Genomic DNA, 25,309 nt, shown 5'->3' on the forward strand with positions numbered 1-25,309 from the left:
TTGCTGTAAATACAGAAAGGAAGAGGTGAGGTGGGGGTTGGAGGAAGGGATGGGGCCCTCACCAGCCTGGGCAAGCCTTTCAGCCTCTACCTTGAGATCTCTTCCACTTTCCTTCCACATGTACATAGCTGTCACTCAAGGTGAATGGCAGATTCTGATTTATATTTGTGTATTTTTCCTGGATTTATAGGATGTGACTTTTCTGATTAATATATTTAATATATTGAATAAAAAATAGACATGTAGCTGAAATCGAGTCCTTTCTCTGATGTCACTGCACAGTCGCTGCACTTATAGAAGAGATGGCAACGTCGCCGGGCAAATCTTAGCTGTTGCCAACAAGTTGGTGAGCCTCAGCTACTCCTTTGTAGGTGGCAGGTCATGATGAAGCCTGCTTCATGTAGTCATTAGCGAAACTCCGGAACTAGCTTTCCTCTCTTACGCAAACACACGTCTGTCTGTACAGCACATACGGTGTGGACTTGCTGTGTAGCTCAGTTGGCTTCACGCTGATGATCCTCCCACTTCCACTTCCTGAGTGTTGGGATTATTGATGTGCACCCTGTGCTTCCATGTGGAACTAGTTCCTAACGTGGGAAGACTCTGCCCTGCTGGCCGATGGGCCCATGGTGGCTGGTAACTATCCCAGGAATTAGGGTAGCAGCCATAGGTCTAGCCTCAGGTCTCCGGTCTGTCTTTTAGGGTCTGACCCTGGGGTAAAGGATGATTTAGGATTTAGGCTTTGGCAGGGTTGGGGGGTGGGCTGTTTAACACAGGTTTCCCTGTGCCCTCTTGGCTGTCCTGGAACTCTCTTTGGATCAAGCTGGCCTTGAACTCACAGAGATCCACCTGCTTCTGCCTCCCAAGTGCTGGGGTTAAAGGCGTGCACCGCCACCGCCCTGTGCGTGGCAGGAACTTAAGTGACACCTGTGCCCATGTCTTCAAAATATTCTCCAGCTCCCTAACTCCTCAGCAGTTCCGTTAGCTGGCTTGGAAGCAGGTGCCGGTGCTGCACACGTAGCTCGGTGAAGGAATGTTTGCCTGAACATGTGAGGCCTTGTGTTTGATAACCAGAACCTGAGGAGAGGGGGAGGCGGTATCTAGAGAACCATGAGTCTAAACTGATAGCAGCTGTAGGCCTGTGGCGGGCCGGCAAGAAGCAGGGCCTGGCCACCTTCACTGTGCTAGTTAGCATTGATTCATTCCCAGAATCTCACAGGAGCCTCATGGCACAGCCATTCCTCACCACCCCTGACCCAAGACCCAAGCCAAGGGGGCTGGAGAGATGGCTCAGAGGTTAAGAGCATTGCCTGTTCTTCCAAAGGTCCTGAGTTCAATTCCCAGCAACCACATGGTGGCTGACAACCATAATGGGGTATGGTGCCCTCTTCTGGCCTGCAGGCATACACACAGACAGAATATTGTATACATAATAAATAAGTAAATATTTTAAAAAAAAAGACCCAAGGCAACATCTCCATGGCCTCTTGATGCTGGAAATTGGATTAGACAAGAAAAACTGTCTACTCTCGAGTCGGGAAGAAGTGATACCTCCTTCCAGGCTCGAACTGCATGCGACTCCCTAAGGAACTCTGGACATGCACTCTTCCTTGAGATCTGGGAATACATTTCAGCCTCAGGCCTAAAAAAGGTCCATGGGAAGACCATGTCTCGCATGGTGAATCCCCCCTTGGTGCTGCGGACTTGCAAACATGGACTCTGGGACACTAACTAGTCCCGAGTGAGCTCCAACAGCACCCCAGCCCCTGTCTCCACTCCCCCACCCACCCTCAGTCTCCTCATTTCTTTGATGACCCTGGCTGGGAGCAGAACAGAGGGAGCTGACAGCCAGACTAGCTCCCTCTCATTTTCTGTGTGCCTTTAGTACCGATAAATGTAAAGACAGGTAGTGCCTGAGAAAGGCAAAAGGATCCATACTTTCATGCTATTTATGGGTGGAGCAAAGGCAATCTCGGTCTTCACAGGACTTTAAGCCAGCCTGTTGGGCTGCGGTGGGTATATTTTGTCCTCCACGGCAGATGAGGACAATTGAGAATTCCCGATCCTTCGGCTTCCACTGCCTTACAGTCAGGAGCCACCATGACTTGCTTTTCTGTTTGGTTTGAGACAGTTTCACAGTGTAGCTAAGCTTGACCTTGAATTCTCACAACAATTCTCCTGCCTCAGCATCCTGAGTGCTGGGTTTATAGTCTGTACCTAGATAAACATCAGACAGTGTGTTTTATGAAAGATACTAATCCTCTTCCAAGGAAAGAAATGACTTCCCCAGGGTTTATAAGTGGCTGTGCTGGGTGTGTGCAGTTTCTTGACCACTGGGCTGCCCAGCCGGTGCTTTGCAAATAAAAGACTCTCCACTACAGCAGCTCCTTTGCAGGACTCTGGCACTTGGGGCACAGGGTGGGGGCTGATCTGCGACTCCTGCCCTGCCCCACCCGAAGGCTGAGCCTGGAGGCAGGCTCTTTCTTTCCACCAGCAACTGGAAGAACTGGCCTCCAAGTCTTGCTAGGGGCTGAGAGGGCGAACAAGGGGGCATTGAGCCTATTGGGGCCTCACAATGGTGGCTCTGTCCTTGCTGGCCGGGGGCTGGGCCCGTTTCCGATGGGGACAATAGTCAAAAGGCAGTGACGCTGGCAGGGCCTGGAATCCCGGGCGGGATTTTCCAAGGCCTCAAAGCTTGCTGTTTGTCCTCACGGGAGACCCAGGAAACCTGTCTCCCTACTGCCCCCCACCCACGCTGGGCCGAGTGCCCAGAGGCCCTGGTCCCCTCCCCAGCCCTGAGGTGACTGAGGTGGGCACAGCAGCATTCATTTTCCTTGTAGATCTGGGGTCCATGAGGATTGGCTCACGTCTGGCTACCCAGTCTCCATTTTGGAGGCAGCGGTGGAGGTCAGCCTTGAAATTAAAGTCATATGCTGTTGTTGAGGTGTACTGTCTACAGGAACTGCTCTTACCCAGCATGCTCTGCTTCATGGCCCAGTAACGAAGAGGGAAGCATGAGAGGCCTTGTGAGGTGGGAGGCCACTTTGTGGTCCTGGGGAGTGGACAGGCATATGAGAAAGGTCAGTGTTGTGTCCTGGCCAAGGGTGTTTCTTGATGGCTTCATAGGAGAGTTAAGCCAAGGATTCTAGAGGTCTTTAGCTTCAGGATCTGAGTGAGCCTGATTCCTCCCCAACAAGTTTGACATGAAGGAGCGCAGGACCAATGGCCTCTTCAGAGCGTGAGAGGACATGAAGTTTACCTACTTGGTTTTTAGTTGTGACCAGGCTTGTTTCCTATTGCCTCAGAGCTCAGCTAATGGGCTCTTCTCTCGTCTAGGAACTCGGGTTCAGCTTCAGGTGACCTCTAGCGCTATGCTAGACATAGGCTCTTAGGCTCCTGCCCGTGCCCTTCCTTAGCTCTAAGTTTGGGAATGGTCTGGTAAAGGCCTCGAATGGCTAGCAGGAATTTAAACTTCAGAGCCAAGTGAAAGAAAAAGTCTCTTTACTGCCCCTTCTGAGGCAGGCTCTCCAGCTGGACTTCAGGCTCCCCGGCTGGACTCCAGGCTGGTCCTGCCTTCCAGGGGCTCCAGGACCCCTTGGCCTTGGCCTCTGCTTTGTGCCTGTCTCCCCTAGCTCTTGCCACCTTGTCTTCCTCACCACTCTGGCTCCCCTCTTGTCCTGCTGGACCCTGAACCTGGCAGCCTGGGGGCCACTTGAGGTCTCTTCAAGGTCTGACCCAGACACTGGCAATATCTAGCCTCTACTCAGGACATAAATCAGGCTCCCTGTGGCTGTGGGGGTTGTAGGTGGCAGCTGAGCCAGTTAAGGGAGGGTGTTGGGGGGGCAGTCCTGGTTGGTACATGCTGTGTTAGCAGGGAACGGTGCCCAACTGCAAGCCAGGCAGACCTGGTGCTGACTGGCCTTGCTTATCCAGCTTGGGGCCCCCATCTAGGAGACCAGCCTTGGGGTAACCAAACAGGAAACCTGGATCCTTTCCCAGTGTGTCAGGGAGCTGGAATACCGTAAAGATAGATGGTCCTCATCTAGCATGAAACCAGGGCCAGAGAAACAGTCCCCAGGGAGAGATACAGACCCCAACCCTAATCAGAGCGATGAACTGGCCCTCTGCCAGGATGATCACATAGACTCCTTCCCCAGGAACGATAGATACACACCTGCTCTCAAAGAGACAGATGCATAGCTTTTTAAGGGAGGACTCTCTCTCTTCACAGACAGACACACAGAAATAAAGTCCCACTCACACCCTAAGGTGGCCAGACATACAGGCCCTTTTGCAGGAGATGAACTCATGGCACTTGAAACACAAGAAGGAAGGGCAGATCCCTAAAATCCTGAGGTCAGGCAGAGGACATGAGCACCCAGGCCTGGTGAGGCTGGCAAGCTGGGGCCGGGAGTAGTCTGATTCTCACGATTCTTGCCACTTTCTCTACTGTCTTTACTGCTTTCTCCTTCGCTCGGCTGCTTCCTCAGCCACAGAGGCCAGAGGCAGGAGGTGAAGGAACCCTTGCTTTTGGTCCCAGGGGACCTTGTCAGAAAGGGACAGCTGGTCTTCTTTGCTCCCATGGCCTAAACAGAGGGTCAGTAGAAATGACTCTGACTATCCAGCAAGGCTGGCCACCGTCAGGAGCCCCCAGCCTGACGTCAGTCCCGCTCATTGTTGTTGCTGGGGCTTGAGTCACGCCCTGTGACGCCACTGGGGTCAGTTCTGCAACAGCTGGAGTGGCCTTCGGGGCCAGTTTCAGGGCTCAGTTCTCCCCCTGGGTACATCCCAGGATGAGGTGGGGCCATCTGAGGCCACATTCATCAGGCAACGCCAGCTGCCTGCTTCCAAGGACTTGGGTTGGTCTTCAAGGTCCCTCCCCAGGCCTTTGCTGCATGCACGGCTGATAGCACCCTAGTCAGTGGCCTGCTGCCTGGCTGCTGGAACACCCAACTCTCGTGGAGGAATCTGCTGCCTCAGAGCTCCGCTCTCAGCCTTCAGTAAGCCCTCCCTGCCGGCCTCTTCCCCTTCTCCAGAAAACCCTGGAGCTCCACGGCTTCCTGGCACCCTCCCCCTCCTGCCCATTTGCTGGAGTTGCTGTCCTGTGCTCTCTGCAGTGGCCTGGCTTTTCTTTTCTTCCTTTTTTTTTTTTTTAAAGATTTATTTATTTATTATGTATACAATATTCCTTCCATGTATGCTTCCATGTATGCTTTCATGCCAGGGCACCAGATCTCATTCTAAATGGCTGTGAGCCACCATGTGGTTGCTGGGAATTGAACTCAGGACCTCTGGAAGAGCAGTCAGTGCTCTTAACCTCTGAGCCACCTCTCCAGCCCCTGGCTTTTCTTATGGCGTCTAGTCACTTCCCGCCTTTCTGAGAATGGGACTTGAACCTTCACACTGGTGGACTTCTTGTCTATTTTGTTTTGTGATGATCTTTTTTGCCACATGATCCAGGCTGGCCTGTGGACTCTATAGCCCAGGCTGGCCTTGAAGTCTTGATCCTTTTGCCTCAGGCTCCCAAGGGCTGAGCGTACAGGCCTGTATTATCAAGCCTGGTTCCCTCTACTTTGAATGTGTCCCTTTCCCTTTCCGGCCACTGGCGTCTCCCTGGGATAACAGCAGTGACACCCTCCTCACTCTTTCTGGCCCCACAGAACCTGCTGTCATTTCTTAAAGACCATTTATTTTTCTTTCCATTTTTATTTTTATATTTGTTTATTTATTTTTGTTTTTCAAGACAGGGTTTCTCTGTGGCTTTGGAGCCTATCCTGGAACTAGCTCTGTAGACCAGGCTGGCCTCAAACTCACAGAGATCCACCTATCTCTGCCTCCCGAGTGCTGGGATTAAAGGCGTGCGCCACCACCGCCCATCTAAACAACTGTATCTTGATCATGGGGGTCAAGGCATAGGATTGGAGAACTCATGCCACATACAACCATTCTTTTTGGCTAAGGCTGGACCATTCCGACAAGGATGGGACTCAAGGTTTGGGTGCCCTGGAAGAAGTCAGGAATGTCTGAGGAGGCAAGGCTTGGCCAGCATGTGAAACCAGAGAGAGGAAAGAACTCAGCTCAATGACAGGCAGCAAAGGCTGGACTGTGGGGCAGGGAGAAGAATGAAGACAGGCATGCTATAGGCCTGTCATTTCAGTGCTGGGGGGGTCAAGAATCATAAGCCAGCCTTGGAAAGAAGCTTTATCAAAATCACCCATGCAATAGCAGTACTAAAAACAACAACACCAACAAAGTAAACAAAATCATCGGTAGAGAGAAGAAAGATCCGTTATGGGGCCCTGGCAAGTGTCTTAGAGTTTGCAGAGACAGGACACAGCTACATGCATGGGAGGAGGCAATAGATGTGAGGGATGGAGGTTTATTACAGGGAATAGTTTACACCATTACGACGAGGGCCCAAGAGCTGATGGTAGCAATGGGAAAGCTCGGAGAGCAGAAGGTTTAGTTTGAGTCTGAATGCTGCAGTTTTGGGACTCAGAAACTCAAGAGAGGGCTGATGTCCCAGCCCTAAAGCAGTAAAGAATATCCCTTGTAGGAGAATGAGGCTTTGATCAGGCTATTCCTGATCAGATGATGCCCGCCACATTAGGAAGGGCCATCTACTTCATTTAGTCTACCACTTTCAAGTGTTACACCTTCACATGTGTCTGACAAATGTCTGGGTGTGGGGCTGGAGAGATGGCTCAGAGATTAAGAGCATTGCCTGCTCTTCCAAAGGTCCTGAGTTCAATTCCCAGCAACCACATGGTGGCTCACAACCATCTGTAATGGGGTCTGGTGCCCTCTTCTGGCCTGCAGGCATATACACAGACAGAATATTGTATACATAATAAATAAATATTAAAAAAAAATGTCTGGGTGTGTTCCAGTCAAGTTGAAGGTGACACATACAGTTAACTATCACTGTAAACCAGGGCATACCAGTGAGCCCCAGTTTCATGATCCGTAGGCTGGGGCTGGTGAGTAGAGTTTTATCTCTCTTAAAGACACAGTTGTGGGTAAGTCAGCACTGCAGCGTGTCTCAAGTGCAGCCATGCATGACTGCTAGCTACCAGGGCTGAATGGTGTCCTCGGTGGTGCTAGCAAAGATCCTGAGATAGAGGAGGGTGGAGTTGTGGCTTAGTGGTAGAGAATTCACCTAGGATTCACAGGCCCCTACATCCAACAAACACACACACACACACACACACACACACACACACGCACGCACGCACCTGGTTCTAACTCCCAGGAGCCTTATTGTACTTACTCCTCCTGATCGATCGATCAATAGAGTAATCTTTTATGCATTTTAGACTCCAAATTCAGCATTATCCTGTGGCTTAAAATTGACACAGTGGAAAGCTGGCAAAGATAATAAAAATCAAGGCGGTTCCCTGCTGCTCAGTAGGTGCTGCATTTTCGACTCTTGCCTTTCTGGTTGTTGAGACGTATTAGAGAATGGCAGTGTGTGTGGAGGGTTCTGCAGAAGGCAGACAGGTGAGCTGTACTGGTAAAATGCACCCGTTTGAGAACGTCAGGTCTCCTATTTGCCAGTGATCTAAGCAAGTGATTTAGCTTCTCTCATTATTCACCATGTAGGACTGCTAGATACAAGACATTCATTCACTGCTTTGGGAGATGAAATGTGTTTGGAACAACTCAGGAGTGCCCCCTGTTGGAAGTTGAGGACAGCACGCTCTCCAGGCGCCAACAGCAACTTGCCAAACCTGTGGGCTCTGGATTAACAACCACAAAGTCAACTAAACACGCTCCGAGAAATTATACAGCAGGAGCACTTAATTGTATTCATAGAACACCTTATAGATCACAAAGGTCTTTCTTGTGATTCTTTACAGAAGCTCCTCGTTTATAAGGAAATTTTAAAAAGGGTGATGTCAGAGAAGCAACCGCGTAATCGTTAAAAACAAGACTGTCACCTGCTCGGTCATGATAGAACACTGAGTAGTGCTTCTGTATGGAGATAACTTAGGGAAATTAAGCTCCTTTTTCGAAATCTTCCTGTGGGAACCTGACTGTTAGGCACTTTGGGCCAGCACAAATTCGGCCACCCACTGTGCGTGGTGCAGCACACCGGCGTGCGCTCATCTCCAGAGAGCCCCTCAGATGTTAAGGCCTGGATCTTGGGGTCCCTGCTGTTTTAGGGCTGTCAGCGCCAGCCGGGGTCCACGCCTTGGTCGCCGATGACTCCGCTCGGCCACCAGAGGCAGCGCCGAGTCCACCCGTCCTTTCTTTCCCTCTTGTCTCGATGGCGGAAGTGGGTTGTACCAGCCCAAACAACGTTCTCGCTGGTAGGAGTGAATAGACTCGTCCAAATGAGGGGGTTGTTTTTCTTACCGAGTCTTATGACCCGAAGCACGATCAAGCAAAAAAAAAAAAACCCTAGCACTTAAATATGGAGCACTAACAGAGCTTATGTGGCTCGTGAGAGCTTCCCGACGCTGCGGCTGCAGCTGTGTACGGCTGGGTCGAGCCGAGCCGGGCCCAGCAAACCACCATAGACGCGGGTGGTTTCTTCCGCTCCGCCGCCGGCCCCGGAAAACTTCCGGTCTGCGCGAGGCTCTGGCGGAGGGGTCGCCGGCCCGGAGGACTCTGTTGGGTGTCCTGCTCAGGGGAAAAGGTGTCCGAGTCCGGTCCTTGTCGTCTACGTTGCTGCCCCGAGACGGCGCGAGTTCGCGGGCAGTGACCCTGACGTCCGGTCCGAATTCTCGGTACGGATCCAAATCGCCTGTTTTTGCTTTTAGTCTGTCCCCGAGCACTCCTCCTTCGCGCGGGGGTTGGAGCGGCAGAGGAAGGGACTCGAGGCTGCGTGACTCCTGGTTCAGTCTCTACACGCAGGGTGGGGGATTGGCTTGTCGTAGGTCAACCAGGCTTCAGCCTGATCTTTAGGGGGACCAGAGGGAAATGTAAACTGCCTAGGGCTGGAAGGAAGGGGTGGGTCCAGGAATACTGAAAACTCGGGAAGTTGCTGGTTAGAGGGAGAAATGGAAGAAAGGGCTGGACCACAGCTGGAGGATTGAAGGGGGGTGTCAAACAAGATAATGATAGTGAGACAGCCTTGATCCGAGAGAAACAAACCCTTGGAAGAACCTGGAATTCTGGGTCAGGATGCATTGAGCGATTAAGAGAGACAGTTTATAGTGAGGAATAGAATATAGTCCCCTTCCTGTAGGACGTGTCTAGTGGGAGAGGCAAAAAAAAAAAAAAAAAACAACAACAACAACAAAACCCAGTGGCACAGGTATGCCTAAGCTGATGGCCAGGTGACAGGGGGAGCCGCCTATGGCTCCTGGCTCCACACAGTGTTGCCTTATGTCTGGAGTAGAGGTACTTACTACTTAAGAACAGGAGACAGCCCAACACTTGGGAAGTTGTGGCAGAAGATTTACAGGAGAGTGGTGGCGGATCTCTGTGCGTTCGAGGCCAGCCTGGTCTACAAAGCAAGTCCCAGTTCAACCAGGGCTACACAGAAAAGCCCTGTCTCGAACAAAAACAAAACAAAACAAAACACACAAATAACAACCAACCAGCCAATCAAATAAATAAATAAAATAAAAAATCCCTGCTAAAATTGACAAAGCAGATACGAAAACTAAAGCCAGTGGGTGGAAACCTGAGGCACTGATTCCTTTGGTTGAAGAAGTAGCTTAACTATTGCTCTCCAGAGGAATCTAAAGATGAGGTGGTCTGTGTGCAAGGCGGCGAGAAGTCACTAAGAAGCCGCAACAAGCAGAGTGCACATCTTAGAAACTTAACTGCTTGCATTCCCTGTGGGCTCAGTATGTGTGTTTGCTAAGTTTCTTCAAGTATATATTCTTACGTGTATGGCTATTTCGCCTGCCTGTATGACTGCACCGTGTATGTGCAGTGTCCACAGAGGAGGTGTTGGATCCTCTAGGACTGGCGCTACAGATGGTTGTGAGCCACCCTGTGGGTGCTGGGAATTGAACCTAGGTCCTTTGGAAGAGCAGTCAGTGCTCTTAACTACTGAGCCATCTCTCCAGCTCCTGCCTTCTAGGTTCTTTCCCCAGCCTCCATCCCAATGCATCTTTGCATGGTTGCCAGGTAATAGCAGTATGGTAACGAGTAAGCGCATAGGGAATGTTTGTTATTACCAGGCAGAGTTCTGGGTGGTATACACATGCAATTCTTTCCTTCTTTGGGAGGAACTGCTGCTTTTTTACTGCTGTCTCCCTTTCTTGTGGACACTGGATATGAGAGCTCCTGTACGTGCCGAGCCACATCCCCAGTGTTGCCTTTCTGCTGTGTTAAGCAGCTTGTACAGCTGTTGGGCCACAGCTGCAGTAGATTTTCCTGGATGCCTGGCATTTGAGTTACAGTTTTCAACCAGTAGACTGTTTTACGTGTATTAGCGTAAATCTTTGCTGAATTCCAGTTTTTAGGTAGAAAACTGAGGCTCAAAGAGGCTGAATGTTTTTTTTTTTTTTTTTTTTTTTTTTTTTTTGGTTTTTCGAGACAGGGTTTTCCTGTAGTTTCCCGTAGCCTATCCTGGAACTAGCTCTTGTAGACCAGGTTGGCCTCGAACTCAGAGATCCACCTGCCTCTGCCTCCCGAGTGCTGGGATTAAAGGCGTGCGCCACCACCGCCCGGCTGAGGCTGAATGATTTGATTAGAGTCTGAGAGTGTTAGCTTTTCTGTTCGGGTCACAAAATACCTAATAATTGCCAGGTGACGATGTCACACGCCTTTAATCCCAGCTTCAGGAGGCAGAGGCAGGTGGATCCCTGTGAGTTCAAGGCCAACCCTGGGGTAACAGAGAAACCCTGTCTCAAACAAACAGATCCAAGTCATTGCGCACAGGACGGTTGGAGAATCACAGGCTGGTGTAGGAGAGCCAGGCTCACCCTGTAGTCCCACCTACCCAGGAGGTGGAGGCAGGAAGGCCATTGGGGCCCAGGAGTTACAGGCCAGTTTGGGGAAAAGACCCTCCTGTCTGTCTGTCTTCTGTGTGTTTGTTGCAGGGGTGGGGTGCTTTTAAACACAGGGTTTGAATTTTGTGTGGGAACTCACTGTGTATTCTAAGCTGTTGAATTCAAGTGCGGGGTTAAAGGTGTGCGCCACCACTCCCAGCTCAGACCTTGTCGACAAAGTAGAAGTGCTGCTCTTCGGTGTTGAAGCCCAGGGCTGTTGGGCGTGAGTGTTTCACACTCCATTTTCCACTGCCTGTTTCTAGTTAAACTTCTGGCCGGGCCTTGCTACCCAGCCTTTCTGTATAAACACATTTTACCTGGGGGTCTAGCTGGCCCGGGAGATGTGTGGGTGTGGGGTGTGTGTTATCTGGGTTTGAAAGACCAGCCTTCACAGCTCTCCAATGATTCGGCAAAGGACAAAGCTGTCATCTGCCTTGTAGCCAGAGCTGACTTTCTCATGTAGAGATTTGATGTTGACACAGGGGTTCAGTGACTTTGTCATCCTTGGGACAGAGTCCAGATGCTTTAACCCGGCCATTAAGGTCCCAGAAAATTGACCTGGGCTTTTTTTGTGTGTGTGTGCTCCCGACTCATGTTCTTGCCGTTGTTCTTGACTCATGTTGGGGCTGTTTCCCTTGCTCCCCTTCCTCCGCAGCTTCCTAGGGCAGAGCCCCTGTGCTCAGGCTGACTCTGCCTGCTGAGGAGGCAAGGCGGCTCTTGACTGACCTGCTAGACAGAGTGTCACAGGAATACAAGTCTCACCTGATGGTTGAACTGGAGACCTTGAGGCTCTGCCCTTTGCTGGTCCCAAGGGTCTGTGGGTTTTCTCATAAAATGTGTTACCAGAACACACAAGGGCCGGGAGAGGCAGAGGCTGAGCCTGGTCGAGCAGAAAGTGGACAGGACCTTCTAGATGATATCTGACCTGGTTCTTACAGGCCGCCCCCGAGAGGTGGGGTGAAGCTTCCTGCCTTTCGCCTTTGTTCTGGTGCTGGCTGCAAGATGAACTGTCGATCAGAAGTGCTGGAAGTGTCAGTGGAGGGGCGGCAGGTGGAGGAGGCCATGCTGGCCGTGCTACACACAGTGCTCCTGCACCGCAGCACGGGCAAGTTTCACTACAAGAAGGAGGGCACTTACTCCATCGGCACCGTGGGCATCCAGGATGTTGACTGTGACTTCATTGACTTCACGTATGTGCGTGTCTCCTCTGAGGAGCTGGACCGGGCCTTGCGCAAGGTTGTTGGGGAATTCAAGGTAGGTGGGTGGCCTAGCTGATGGCAGGTGGGCCTGCAGTGTGTACCCCTCCACCCTGACGGTGTGCTGTACCAGCTTGCCCTCCCTATCAAAGAGCAGGAGTCCTTTTTTGTTTTGTTTTGTTTTTCAAGACAGGGTTTCTCTGTAGCTTTGGAGCCTATCCTGGAACTAGCTCTTGTAGACCAGGCTGGTCTCGAACTCACAGAGATCCGCCTGTCTCTGCCTCCTACTCCTGACTCCACCACCGCCCGGCAGGAGTCGGTTCTTAAGGCTCAAAAGAACGGATGTGTTGAGAGCTCTTTTGGGTCTGGGAGGGTGCTCCTACTTTCTCTGGAGGAAGGGTGAGCTGAATACCTCAGCCCCTCAGCTTAAACAGTGGGGTTGCTGAGAGGTAGTCACTGCTCCTGTGATCCTGACTACCTTGGCTCCACAGCTGTCTGTGACAGCTGTCTCTTCTGTCTCTTCTGGGTCTTTCCCATCTGGCCTGAAACTCTCTAAGGGGAAGTACCTGGCTGAGTGGCTTTCCTTTCTCCAAATGTGAGGTCCCTTTTGGGCCTGGTGACCTGTGTTTGTGTGCATTGGTTAAGGCCAGGGTTAAAGGGGTAAGGGACACACCAGGCTGTTCATCGTGGTCACCACTCCAGTGATGAAATGGCACTGTGGATTTTTAATATTTTTTTAGATAGTATATCAGATAGTGGGTTTCATCCTGACATCTTTATACATGTATGTCATTGTGCCTTGCTCTTACCCATTCCTCTCCTAGTGCTCGCCTTTCTCCCCTAAATAGATCCTCCTTTCATGTCACGCGCGTAGGTGTGTGCATATATTTAATCTAGATTTTGCATATGAGAGACAACTTGTGATATGTTGTCTTTTCTTGCTTCCCAAATTGCCCTCCTCCCCCTCCTCGTTGGCAATGTGAGTTTTATCTTTGTCTTCATTGAGAAGTCTAGTTTTAGAGTATTGGAGGGAAGTCCTTCCCTTTCCTTGTGTTTCTCCCTCCCTCCATTGCTGTGTTCCCTGAGCCTGTCCGTCCCCAGGCCCGGTACTTACTGCAGGGGCTGCACAGCCAGGTGGACACCCGCTCTCCAGGCCTGCAGTGCTCACACTCGATCGCTGACCTCGTGAGCTCAGGCAGGGTGAGGTGTGAGGTGCCCTAGTCACGCTTTACCACCGAGAGGCTTAAGAGTAGGGACTAGCTGACCATGGCGGCACATGCCCTTAATCCCAGCACTCAGAAGCAGGCGGGTCTCAATGAGTCTCTATGAGTTTGAGGCCAGCCTGGTCTACATAGTGAGTTCCAGGACAGCTAGAGCTACAGAGTGAGACTCTGTCTCCGAAAGGGGGTGAGTGAGTAGGAGCCAGAGCTGTCCTTCCCCCTTAGCAAGGCTGACCTTGGGCAGGTGACACTACAGAACATGAACTTAGAGCAACAGTGGTCCCTGCCTGTGCTTTCTGTACTACAAGGACTTAATGATCAAGATGTACTTAGTGTTTGAATAGAACATGCTACTATTACAGATTACTACCAGTCAGGGTGCGTGCTGTTTGTCTATGGAGGAAACGACTGTACCCCCCCGGAGAGGCATCTTTGCTCTCTGTTGCTCACGGGCCTGGAGCAGTAGCCATGGGACAGCATAGGTAGATTTATTGAGTGTTTCTCATTCATGTGCTTCTCAGAAGAGAGCAAATGAAGCTGCCAGGTCTGTTTTTTCCTCTGCTTTTACTAACTCCATCCCTTGGCATCCACTTCTCTAAACCAATCCCTAAGGCTCTGCTGTTCCTCCTGCTTTTTAAAGAGAGACTAAGGTTGGGTAGTCATGAAGTAGAAGAGCAAGTAGGCTTTATCTGGGGAGGAGTTATTGCAGCGTTTTCAGAAGAGATTGTATTTTGTTGGTGTGTACGCCTCTGTAAACATTTGCCGTGTGTGTGTCTATGTGTGTCACGTGTGTTCAGGTGCCTGTGGGAGCCAGAGGCTGTCAGATTTCCTGAAGCTGGAATTAGATGCGGTTGTAGACTTCCTGGTGGAATGTTGGAGCTACTAGGGTCCTCTGCAAGTACCCTTAACCAGTGAGTCATTTCTACAGCCCCTGGTTGCGGGGACCTGAGTGGGGTGGCAGAAATGGAAGTGAGTGTCGTGATCACAGTTTGGAGTCAAACTTTGGTCCAGGTCTTCACAAGATCACTTTGGCAAGTGTGCATATGCATGTATGGGTACATGAGCAACATGCATATGGAGGCCAGGTGTCATCCCGTGAGACGGTCTCTCATTGGCTGGAAGCTCACAGAGCAGGCTAGACTGGCTGGCTGCTGAGCCCGGCCATCCTGCTGCCCCAGTGCTGGAGCTGTAAGCGTCCACACTGTGCCCAACATCTCTGTGTGACTCTGGGATCAGACTCCGGTCCCCAGGCTCGTGTGCGAGCTCTTCCTTCCCAAGCCGCTCTGCTCGCCGTGGGCTGTTTTCTTCTCTGGACCTCATTTTACTGAGGTAAAATTATCTGTCCCCTCTGTGATTTTAGAGAAGCAAGTGACATTGAAAGTTCTTGGTGCAGAATAGGTGTCTCTAGACCAGGTAACCCCCTTGAGCGCCCCTTCCTCTGCCTTCACCTCCCCGTGCTGGGGTTATAGGCATGCACCCTGTCTTAGTTACTTTCCTATCTATTGTTGTGATAAGACATCACGGCCAAGACAGATGTTGGTTTTATTTGAGGCTCAGAGTTCCAGAGGGTTAAAATCCATGTTCATCTTGGCGGGAGCATGGCATCTGGCAGGCATGGCGCTGAGGTTGCAGCTGAAAGCTTGTCTTGTTCCATGAACACAAGACAGAGATAGGTCTTTGAGACCTCAGAGCCTGCCCCTAATGGCACACCTTTTCCAACAAGGCTGCACTTCCTGTCCTTTCCAAACAGTTCTGTCAGCTGGGGACCAAATAGTAAAATTTATAAGCTTGATTCAAACCGCTAAATTTGACTCCCTGGTCCCATAGATTTTTGGCTATATCATAATGCAAGATGTATTTAGTTAAACTTCAAAGTCTGCATAGTGTTTCACAGTCTCAACACCATTTTTTTTTTGTTTTTGTTTTTGTTCATCAAGGTGGGATTTCTCTGTGTAGCCCTGGCTGTTTTGGAACTCACTCTGTAGATAAGGGTGACTTTGAACTCAGAGATCCTCCTGTCTCTGCCTCCCAAACTATGGGATTAAAGTCGTCACCACACCTGGCTTTAACAACATTTTTAAAGTCCAAAGTTGTCTCAGACTCAAGGCTATCTCTTACCTGTAACTCCTTGTAAAATCAGAAGCGGATCACATAATTCCACACACAGTGGCACGGGACATAAGTTACCATTCCAAAAGGAAGAAAAAGGAGCTCAGCCAGGTAATGCTGGACCAAAACCAGACTGAAAACCCAGCAGGGAAAACTCCGAGTCTGATGTCAGAGGACTTAGATGACTCCACCCTCCCGGCCTTGTTGACTGCACACTTCTGTCTCTTGGGCTGCTTCCACTCCATGGCTGTGGCTTGGCAGTGTCTTTTTGCTCTGGCATCTCCAGCCTCATGTAGTAGTCAGACAATCCAGGCTTCACTTTTCACAGATTCACACAGTGGCCCCTCGGGGCCTCTATGCAGGGACTCCTCTGCCACACACTTGGCTTCAGTGGCTCTTCTTAGCCTTGGAGGAAGATCCCACAACCTCATTATTTGTGTATTCTCCATGACTCTAGAGCCGGGACCATGCGGACAGTACGACTAGGTTTGTGGAGAACCTTGGCCTCCTCGGATCATTTTTCACAGCAGCTTTGATTTGTTACTTTTTAGGTGTAGAAAATTCCTCTAGCTTTTCCTTTGTACAGATTGGAAGCTTAGCGGGGCAGGGTCCTCCCTGAGGTCCTTCATTCCTTTTTGGATTAGGCCTTTAAAAAAATTCTCACTTCTTTCAGTACAAGATCAGGCACCAACATTAAATTTCCTGGTGCTGTTTTTCTCTTCAAACTCTACATTTTATTTTATTTTATTTTTTGGTTTTTTTTTTTTTTTTTTTTTTTTTTTTTTTTTTTTGGTTTTTCGAGACAGGGTTTCCCTGTAGTTTCTAGAGCCTGTCCTGGAACTAGCTCTTGTAGACCAGGCTGGCCTCGAACTCAGAGATCCGCCTGCCTCTGCCTCCTGAGTGCTGGGATTAAAGGAGTGCGCCACCACCGCCCGGCCTATTTTTTGGTTTTTGAGACAGGGTTTCTCTGTGGCTTTGGAGCCTGTCCTGGAACTAGCTCTTGTAGACCAGGCTGGCCTCGAACTCACAGAGATCCGTCTGCTTCTGCCTCCCGAGTGCTGGGATTAAAGGCGACCGCCACCACCGCCCGCCAAACTCTCCATTTGTATTTTGCTCCACTGAAACCTTTTCATTGTAGACCTGTGTAGAGTGGTCCACTAAGAACCACGTGACAGAGTCCATTAGACTGTCTAAACTGTCCTCTGCTAACAAAATTAGTTCATTCCTTTTAAATTTAGCTGCAGGTAGATTCTTAAGGACAAGGGCAGAAGGCAGCTACATTCTTGGCATAAATATCACAATAATAGCCCAGCTGCTAATATTGTTCGCTTTTGAAACTTGAGCCAGACCTTCGTAGTCTACATTGCTTTTAGCACCATTGTCTTCCAGCCATGTACTATAGCCCATTATGACCTGCTTACAGTATTCTGTTACTTTCTTAGTTCAGAGTCCCAAAGTCTTCCACATTCTTTTCCAAAACAGTATGATTAAACCTGTCACGCATTACCCTACTCCTGGTACCAACTTTTTTTTAATTTGTTTTTTGTTTTTTCGAGACAGGGTTTCTCTGTGTGACAGAGAACTAGCTGGAACTAGCTCTTGTAGATCAGGCTGACCTTGAACTCAGAGATCCGCCTGTCTCTACCTCCCGAGTGCTGGCATTAAAGGCATGTGTCACCACTGCCCGGCCTCTGGTACCAACTTCTTTATTTTTCTCTTTCTGTGATAAGACACTATGACAAAGGCAGCTGCTAAAAGAATGTTTGGGCTTCCAGCCTCAGAGCATGAGTTTGTGACCCTCAGGATGGGGAGAATGGCAGCAAGCAGGCAGACATGGTATTGGAGCAGGAGTTGAGAGCTTCCAGGTTGAGACACAACTGTGAAACAATTTATTGGAAATGGCACAAGTCTTTTGAAACCCCGAAGCCCACCCCCAGTGACCACCTGCTCCAACAAGGCCACGCCCCCACTCTATTCCAACAGTTCTTGTGAGATTGATCAGTGCAGAAGAACTAAACAGGAAACCGGGGTCCCAAGTGCACAGAGTGCAAACCCTCCTAAGGCTCGCTTTTAATCATTACAGCTTTTGATAACAGGAGTTTGCAGTTCAGCAGAGAAGCCTGGTCCTCAGGCCAGTGCCTTCAAGGTTCTATAAATGTCTGAGGCATGGGAGCAGGCTTTGCCCTATTTTCTAGAAACCAAGGAAGGCCTCTGGCATTCCCATGCTTCTCAACTGAGGAATGCCACAAGCAGGCCCAGGCTCTTTGTCACATTTGTTGATACCCAAATTCCCTTCCTTCTGTACCCATGTCACAGATTCCTTATGTCCTCACATAACCTTAATTCAAACCCCAGCAGTTCTACCAGCTAGAGACCAAGTATTCAAATATATAGCCTCCACAGGCTATTCTCATTCACCCCACAGCATAGCCCCTGGTTAGAACACAATAGCTCATTATGTATGAGTGTGTACACATGTGTAGGTGTGCATCTGCACCTTCGCTCACATTTGATACAGTGCCTCCTCCTCCTCCTCCTCCTCCTCCTCCTCCTTCTTCTCCTTCTTCTTCTTTTTTTTTTTTTGTTTTTTTTTTTTTTTTTTTGAGACAGGGTTTCTCTGTAGCTTTGGAGCCTGTCCTGGAACTAGCTAGCTATTGTTTGAGGCTGGCTTCAAACTCCCAAAGATCCATCTGCCTCTGCCTCCCAAGTGCTGGGATTAAAGGCATGTGCCACCACTGCCTGGCAGTGCCACTTCTTAAAGCTGAGCAGGGCAAGGAGAAGGGTGCTAGTTTGCCTGAAACCAAGTTTAGGCGAGCTGTATTTTCTGGTCACCTCATGCAAGTCCTTTATCTTCTATAGGTTTCATTCCCTGCCATGTTTAGTGAGTAGGGTGAGTAGAGATGGAAATGAATTCCCCAGGGTATGGGAATCAGGCCTCACAGGAGAAGAACCTCCCAAGGCCGTGGCCTGCTCATCTGTTCTGTCTTCCCCAGGATGCATTGCGAAATTCAGGTGGTGATGGGCTAGGCCAGATGTCCTTGGAGTTCTATCAGAAGAAAAAGTCTCGCTGGCCTTTTTCGGATGAGTGTATCCCTTGGGAGGTATGGACGGTCAAGGTGCATGTGGTAGCCCTGGCCACAGAGCAGGAGCGGCAGATCTGCCGAGAGAAGGTGGGTGAGAAGCTCTGTGAGAAGATCATCAACATTGTGGAGGTGATGAGCAGGCACGAGTACCTGCCCAAGATGCCCACGCAGTCAGAAGTGGACAACGTGTTTGACACAGGCTTGCGTGATGTGCAGCCCTACCTCTACAAGATCTCCTTTCAGATCACTGATGCCCTGGGCACCTCAGTCACCACCACTATGCGCAGGCTCATCAAAGACACCCTTGCTCTGTAGGCCTTGCTGGGGCCTTGGCAACTCCTCGATGGCTCTGGGAGTCTGATGCTGAGGTCTTGGGGCTCGAACCTGCTCTGGATTCTTGGTGAGACTTGAAGAGAAGTTCCAGATGTCCTTGTTTTGTGGTTACCAGCCTCTGGTGAACCTGTCACCTTTGCAGTGGTTCTGTTCTAGATGCAACCTTTCCACACCTCTCCTGGTGGGGTCTCTTTCTGCACTGTACAGACCTACCATGAGGGTTGCAAATAAAGTTGAGATGTGAGTTTGGCTTAGCTGTCTTGGCTTGTGTCCTGCCATGAACACTTGTGACATTCTCATGAGGATACATGTATGCCGCGGGCATTCCAAACTGAGAGAAGTGGGTTGATGCAGTTAAAGACAGGTTAAGACGATGGAGCTTATGGTGTTAGGCATTCATATGTAGGTCCCCCAGCCAGATGTGACTGTGACTTGTCCAGTGAGTGGGACAATGGTGCTTTGTCTTACAGCGCATACACAAAATTGTTAACTCGGGGTATTTAAGGAAAGGTGGGTCTTGGGGTTGTGGTGTCCGGTGACACTGCCCAGGTTGGCCTGCCTCACTTAGGGCAATGCTTGGGGACACACTCATTTTTACACAGGTGTGCTCTGTCTCCACCGCTACACTCTTCACTTATCTGTAATTTGGGATGCTGTTGGCTACATTTGGGAGATGTAAGACCAACTGGGTGAGCTGCTCATAGGGAGGACCACTGATGCTAGTTGGGCCCTGGCCATGGTCCTGGAGCGGGGAGCTGGATGATTTCCAGGCCATGGGTGTGGTGTCCTCAGTCTATGGCACTCTGGAGAGTGGATGTCTGAGGGACTTGGAGCTAGAGAAGGCATCTTTACAAGCTTCCCTGGCATGCTGCAGTCGGGGTGTTCCCTGTTTTCTTCTGAGATACTGACTAGAGGTGACCTTTTCAGGGGGGGGGTGTTTGAGACAGAACCTACCAGTAGGCCACAGCCTTGTGGTGATTTATAGAATGGGTTAATTAAGATGTCAGAGTTAGCTAGAAGTATGCCTAGCTACTGGCCAAACAGTGTTGTAATTAATATAGTTTCTGTGTGATTATTCAGTCTGAGCAGTGGGGACATGAAAGCACAGTCTGCCTACAAGTGATGCCCTATGGCTGGGGCTGACGACGCATGGTCTGCCTTTCACTTCAGGTCCCGGTTCTTGTACACCCACTCAGGGTAAGGAGGAAAGTAGCTGAGAGCGTGCCTGCTGCTCAGCACCCCTGTGTGAACAAGCAGCTGGATGGGGTCTTCTAGGTGCGCGCGCTCCTTCCCAGAGTTGAGGTGTTGAGTGCAGTTCAGGTGGTCCCAGAACTGGCGGTAAAGGTACCTCTACCATATTGAAAGACTGAGAAGGGCGGAGCCACATCTAGGGCGGCTGCGAACACACTGCTTACCATTTTAAATGCTTCTTGTCAGAAAAGTAGTTTCAGATAGGACAGATTCAGACATAAAAGACCTCTAAATGATAAAAAAAAAAGACCTCTAAATGAGACACAGTATGTTCAAAAAAATGTACATAGGCTTGGGAAAGAGAAGAAAAAGTATAAACAGTTATAAAAAGAAGTAAAGTCTTTAAAGAGACAGTAAAAGTAATATAAAAGTGCAGCCATAGATTAAAGGAGTAAGGAAAAATAAGCCATGTAAAGATGAAATATACACAGAGTCTGGATTATGTATATTGTTATGTTTCTTTGAATCTTTGACTGCAGAGAGATACTTGATTCTGGGGGCTGCTGTTAAATCAGCATATATATTTTAAAGGTATCTTGACTTCAGAATTTGGGTCTAAGGATTTGCTGCTTTGGAAAAGAGGTTCTGCTTTTGTTTCCACAGGGGATAGAAAGCTGTGGATTCCTTACCAGCTAATACGGTTTATCAAACAAGACTTCTTGAAGCAGTGGCCCAGATGGTCCAACATCCATGACAGCTTCAGGACTGCTGGCTGAGATGGACCAGCCACATAGGATCCCCCATGAAAGACCTGATTAACAGCGCTCCCAGTCAGCAGGAATTTATTGTTTATAAATGTTTATTTACATTTAAAGGGGATATACTATAGAGATGAATACTTTGTATTGGTATGGATTTGGTTTATTGATACAAATTTAAGGTCAGTTTTGTTATATGTATATTTCTGCTCTTGATTAATGTGTTTATGCAATTCATTTGAAAATGTAATGTATAATTAAGAAATGCAAGTTAATAGTCTATAATAGTCAAGCTTGTAGTCCATGTTAGGTTTTCTAGATGTACAGAGATATGTTTCAGATTTCAGATGGATAGGTATCTTTTTTAATTTCTTATTATGTATACAATTTCTGTCTGTGTGTATGTCGCAGGCCAGAAAAGAGCACCAGACCTCATTACAGAGTGGTTGTGAGCCACCATGTGATTGCCGGAATTGACTCAGGACTTTTGGGAGAGGCAGGCAATGCTCTTAACCTCTGACATCTCTCAGCCCCTGGATAGGTTTTCTTTAAACCTTTCAAAGACTAACAATATGGCATTTAAAATGTTTGAAGAACTTAGAACTTTTCATGACAATGAGGCATATCTGCTCCTGGCAGCACCAATTACTTCAGAGGATTATGGGCATTGAAGAGGCTGCTTATGGAGTTTGTTAGTCTTTTGGGCAAGAAACTGCTCTTGCCTTGACTGCTTGATGGTGGTGCTGTTTTCCCCTGATAAATGACTGCTGAACTTGCCTAAGGTGAGACAGTCCTTCAGGATTCCTGCTTCATGAAGAGTCTGGCAGACATTCTGCAGGATACAGAAGAAAGTGACTGACAAACTGCCAATAGAGGTGAAATGGTCTTTAATTTCCTGTTTCATAGAAAGTTTGCATGGATACTATAGGTCTGTAGGCTGAAGATGGATGCCCCAATGTTACAGAACTTTGGGTGACTGTCCAGGCAGTGAGATGTCTCTGTCAGTTCTAGAATTTTGGAAGTTGCTTACAATGCGCTTCCTTTTAACTTAGGTAATATATCCTTCTGGGGTCTTTGTGGAGTTGAAGAATAGATAGTTATAGTTTCCTAAGTTATGATAAAAGATAAAGTATATATAATATTGTAACTGTAGGTCTTGCTGATAGCTATTTTATTATATGTAATTTTACTATGTTAAAGTTAAAACCTTTTTATTTAGAAAGAAAAGGGGAGATGATGTGGGATTCCCCTCTGTATGCTGTGAATATGTTATATTACCATTGATTATTAAAGAAGCTTTTTCAGCCAGTGGCTTAGTAGAGTAAAGCCAGGCAGGAAATCGTGAACAGAGATATAGTAGAGAAAGTAGGCAGAGTCAGAAGAGATGGCATTTAAACTGCTGAAGGAGAAAGATGCCAGCTGCCAGCCAGAACGTTACTGGTATAAACCACAGCCTCATGGTGATTCACAGATTAATAGAAATGGTTAATTTAAGATATAAGATTTAGCTAGAAGTATCCCTAAGCTATTGACCAAACAGTGTTGTAATTAATATAGTTTCTATGTGACTATTCGGGTCTGAGCAGTTGGGAAATGAAAGCACAATTTCTGCCTACAGACAGGTCTCTACATAGCTGAGGCATTCCTGGCTGTCCTGGAACTAACTGTTTAGCTCAGGCTGGCCTCAGACTCAGAGATCCACTAGCCTCTGTTAGGGATTAAAGCTGTAACTTACTTTTTGTTTTTGGTGAGAGGGTTTTGCCTATATAGCCCTGGCTGTCCTGGGTTTTATTCTGTAGACCAAGCTGGCCTTGAACTCAGAGATCCTCCTGCCTCTGCCTCCCAAGTGCTAGAATTAAAGGCCTGTGCCACCACTGTCTGGCTTAGTTGTTCTTTTTGAGACAAAGTTAAGTAGTCCGAGCTGGTCTCAAACTCCTTATGTATTCTGACCTTGGATTTCTTCTGTTCTGTGCTGGCATCGCAGGTGGATGCTGCCCTCCAAGCCTCTTCACAGTGACTTTATTTTTGAAAAGGGAACTTAAGGGGTTGGAGAAATGACTCAGCTGTTAAGAGCACTGGCTGCTCTTCTAGAGGTCCTGAGTTCAAGTCCCAGCAACCACGTGGTGGCTCATAACTCTCTGTGATGGTATCTGGTGCCCTCTTCTGGTGTGCAGTCGTACACACAAACAGAGCATTCATATTACAAAGAGAGAGAAAGAAAAGGAACTTAAAATTTGCTAAAGGATTTTCCAGGAGACCTGGGCAGGCTTCTCTGCATCCAGGTTGTGCTCGACTCCCCAACCCTGGCTAGACCATGGGTATCTAGCTTGCAGGGGCTGTCTTCTAAGACAGTAATATCCCCATCCTTCTGGAGCATTATGATTCTCCTGACGTGGGGACAGTGGGCTAGGTCTCTGCTCTTTTTAAAATTATTGTTATTTTTATTTTGGTTTTTCGAGACGGGGTTTCTCTCTAGCTTTGGAGCCTGTCTTGGAACTCACTCTGTAAGATCTGCCTGTCTCTGCCTCCTAAGTGCAGGGATAAAAGGCGTGCACTGCCACTGCCCGGCTTAAATTATTATTTTTGAAATAATAATAAAATTACATCACCCCTGCTTTCTCCCTCCAAACCTTCCCATATAGCCCTTCTTGTTCTCTTATCTGTGCTCTCTTCTTGGTAAATAGGACTCCTTATCCAAGAGGACAAGAGAACATAGGTAGGACTTGCCATCAGAGAACCTAGTTCTACCCACTCTCTCTGCCCTGTGGTGTGGAGGAGTCCTGTGTCCTGCTTGCCTGCCCTGACGGAAGGATTTCCATATTTGGACCCTTTGGGCTACCTGTTTGGCTGTGTCCCTGGGGGCTAGAAGTGTTGAACGTCTAGTTCCGGGACAGAAAGCTCAGTGTGTTCAGGGCCTCAACCAGCCCCGGGAGGGGGCTGTCTAAATCTCAGAAGCTGAAAAGCCCCGAGAACACTGAATCTTGGTGTTTTTCAAGGGAGGGAAGCCTTGGGGACAGACCTCCTGGACTTACCTGGAAATTTCAAATCATGGGCATGGAATTGGAGAACAGAAAGGCTTAGCCTAAGAATCTGGCCTGTCAGAGAAGGACCTATAGGGTACTCGGAGGAGCCTGTCGAGGAGGGGCCTGAGTTGGGTAGAGTGGGGCGGTAGAGCCCTGGGAGACCCGCCTCTTGAATACATCTCCTGTGCCTCAGCACTCAGGACAGTGTGCACATCTGGGCAGCTGGTGGGAGCATGAACAGCTCACAGATGGGAGCTGCGGCCAAGGCTGCCTGGCTGAGCTGCTGTAACCAGTCTGGGTTGCCACTCCAGCCCCCGGAGGGGCCACCACTGGTGCAGGCTGTAGTCCTGGGCGTGTTGTCACTGCTGGTGCTCTGCGGGATCCTGTTCCTGGGTGGTGGACTCCTCCTCCGAGCGCAGGGCCTGATAGCACCACCGACTAGGGAAAGGCATGCATCCCTGAGGCCGAGCCTGGTGCCTGTGGAGGGGATGACTCCTAGGTGTCAGCCTGTCTTGAGAGGCTCAGCCCCTTCTGTGCCCTCCAGAGCCCATTTCTGTGGAACACAATGGAAGGTCCATCCCACAAACTCCTGTCTCCTGCACAGGTGAGAGCTGGGAGGCATAGGAACGTGGGGGTGGGGCTGGAGGGTCCCTTTGCCTCTGATCATTTCCCCCACCCTGACTGCCCTCTACAAACAGACAGCCCTTGTGCTCCCGTGAGCATAAAGGAAGAGACCGGCATGGCCTGGTGATGGGAGTTCTTTTCTGGTACCTGTGTGTTTCCCCATCCCTGCATCTGCCCAGTCCAATGTGCAGTGTGCTGGCTCAACAGGACCCTTTGTACTGCAGACTAATTCAGTCTGGCCTTGGCTGTCAGCTCGCTGCTCTCTCCTCCATGAAGCCTTTGTTCATGACGGGAGTGGGCAGACTGGGGCCAACCAAGCTGAATGTGGAGGAGGGGAGGGGGAAGAGCCTTCACTCCCATTAGAGAGGAATCCTTGGTTGTTTGGGGAACCCTTGCAGGTAGAGAGGTGTGGTGAGGCCTCCTCCCCTGCTCCCTGACCCTGGTAGCTTAGGACCAGCTGAGCGTTGGGGGTGGTGACAGCAAGGCTCCTGGCAGGAGCAGATGCTGCAGGAAGTAGAAGTGGGGCCGAGGATCCAGCTGTGGGGCTGCTTCTGGGTCTCTGTCTCAATCTCTCTAAGGAAGGGAACCATCTGGAGAGAAGGGCCTGGGTGGCCAAAGACAGAGTAACCCCAGTCCAAGGCCACCTCAGACTGAGCCATGAAAGGGGGGTGCTGTGTGGGACGCCTGGGGACTTCTGGGGGAGGCTCTTCCTGGTGACTCTCACCCCTCCAGCTCTCAAGTTACCACCAGGAAGGCAGTGGTGCAGGGTGCCTGTGAGGATGACCTGGTGAGGGGCTGAGGGTGTGGGCAGGTGCAGCTA

General features: G+C 49.5%; 2 protein-coding genes across 2 annotated transcripts; both read left to right on the forward strand.

Annotated features, from left to right (window-relative positions):
- The first annotated feature begins 8,563 nt into the window (after positions 1-8,563).
- On the forward strand, positions 8,564-19,137 carry Atg101 (autophagy related 101). The gene is made up of 3 exons (XM_038344134.2): positions 8,564-8,732; positions 11,891-12,206; positions 18,471-19,137. The coding sequence occupies exons 2-3, from the start codon at positions 11,955-11,957 to the stop codon at positions 18,873-18,875; spliced, it is 657 nt and encodes a 218-aa protein (XP_038200062.1). The 5' UTR covers positions 8,564-8,732; positions 11,891-11,954; the 3' UTR covers positions 18,876-19,137.
- A 4,282-nt stretch (positions 19,138-23,419) lies between these two features.
- Positions 23,420-24,471, forward strand: Smim41 (small integral membrane protein 41). The gene is given in 2 exon segments (XM_038343438.1): positions 23,420-24,318; positions 24,321-24,471. Coding segments are annotated over 2 exon segments (264 nt in total). The 5' UTR covers positions 23,420-24,098; the 3' UTR covers positions 24,365-24,471.
- The last annotated feature ends 838 nt before the right edge of the window (positions 24,472-25,309 follow it).

Source organism: Arvicola amphibius, chromosome 9, assembly GCF_903992535.2.
Source record: "Arvicola amphibius chromosome 9, mArvAmp1.2, whole genome shotgun sequence".
Classification (NCBI taxonomy): domain Eukaryota; kingdom Metazoa; phylum Chordata; class Mammalia; order Rodentia; family Cricetidae; genus Arvicola; species Arvicola amphibius.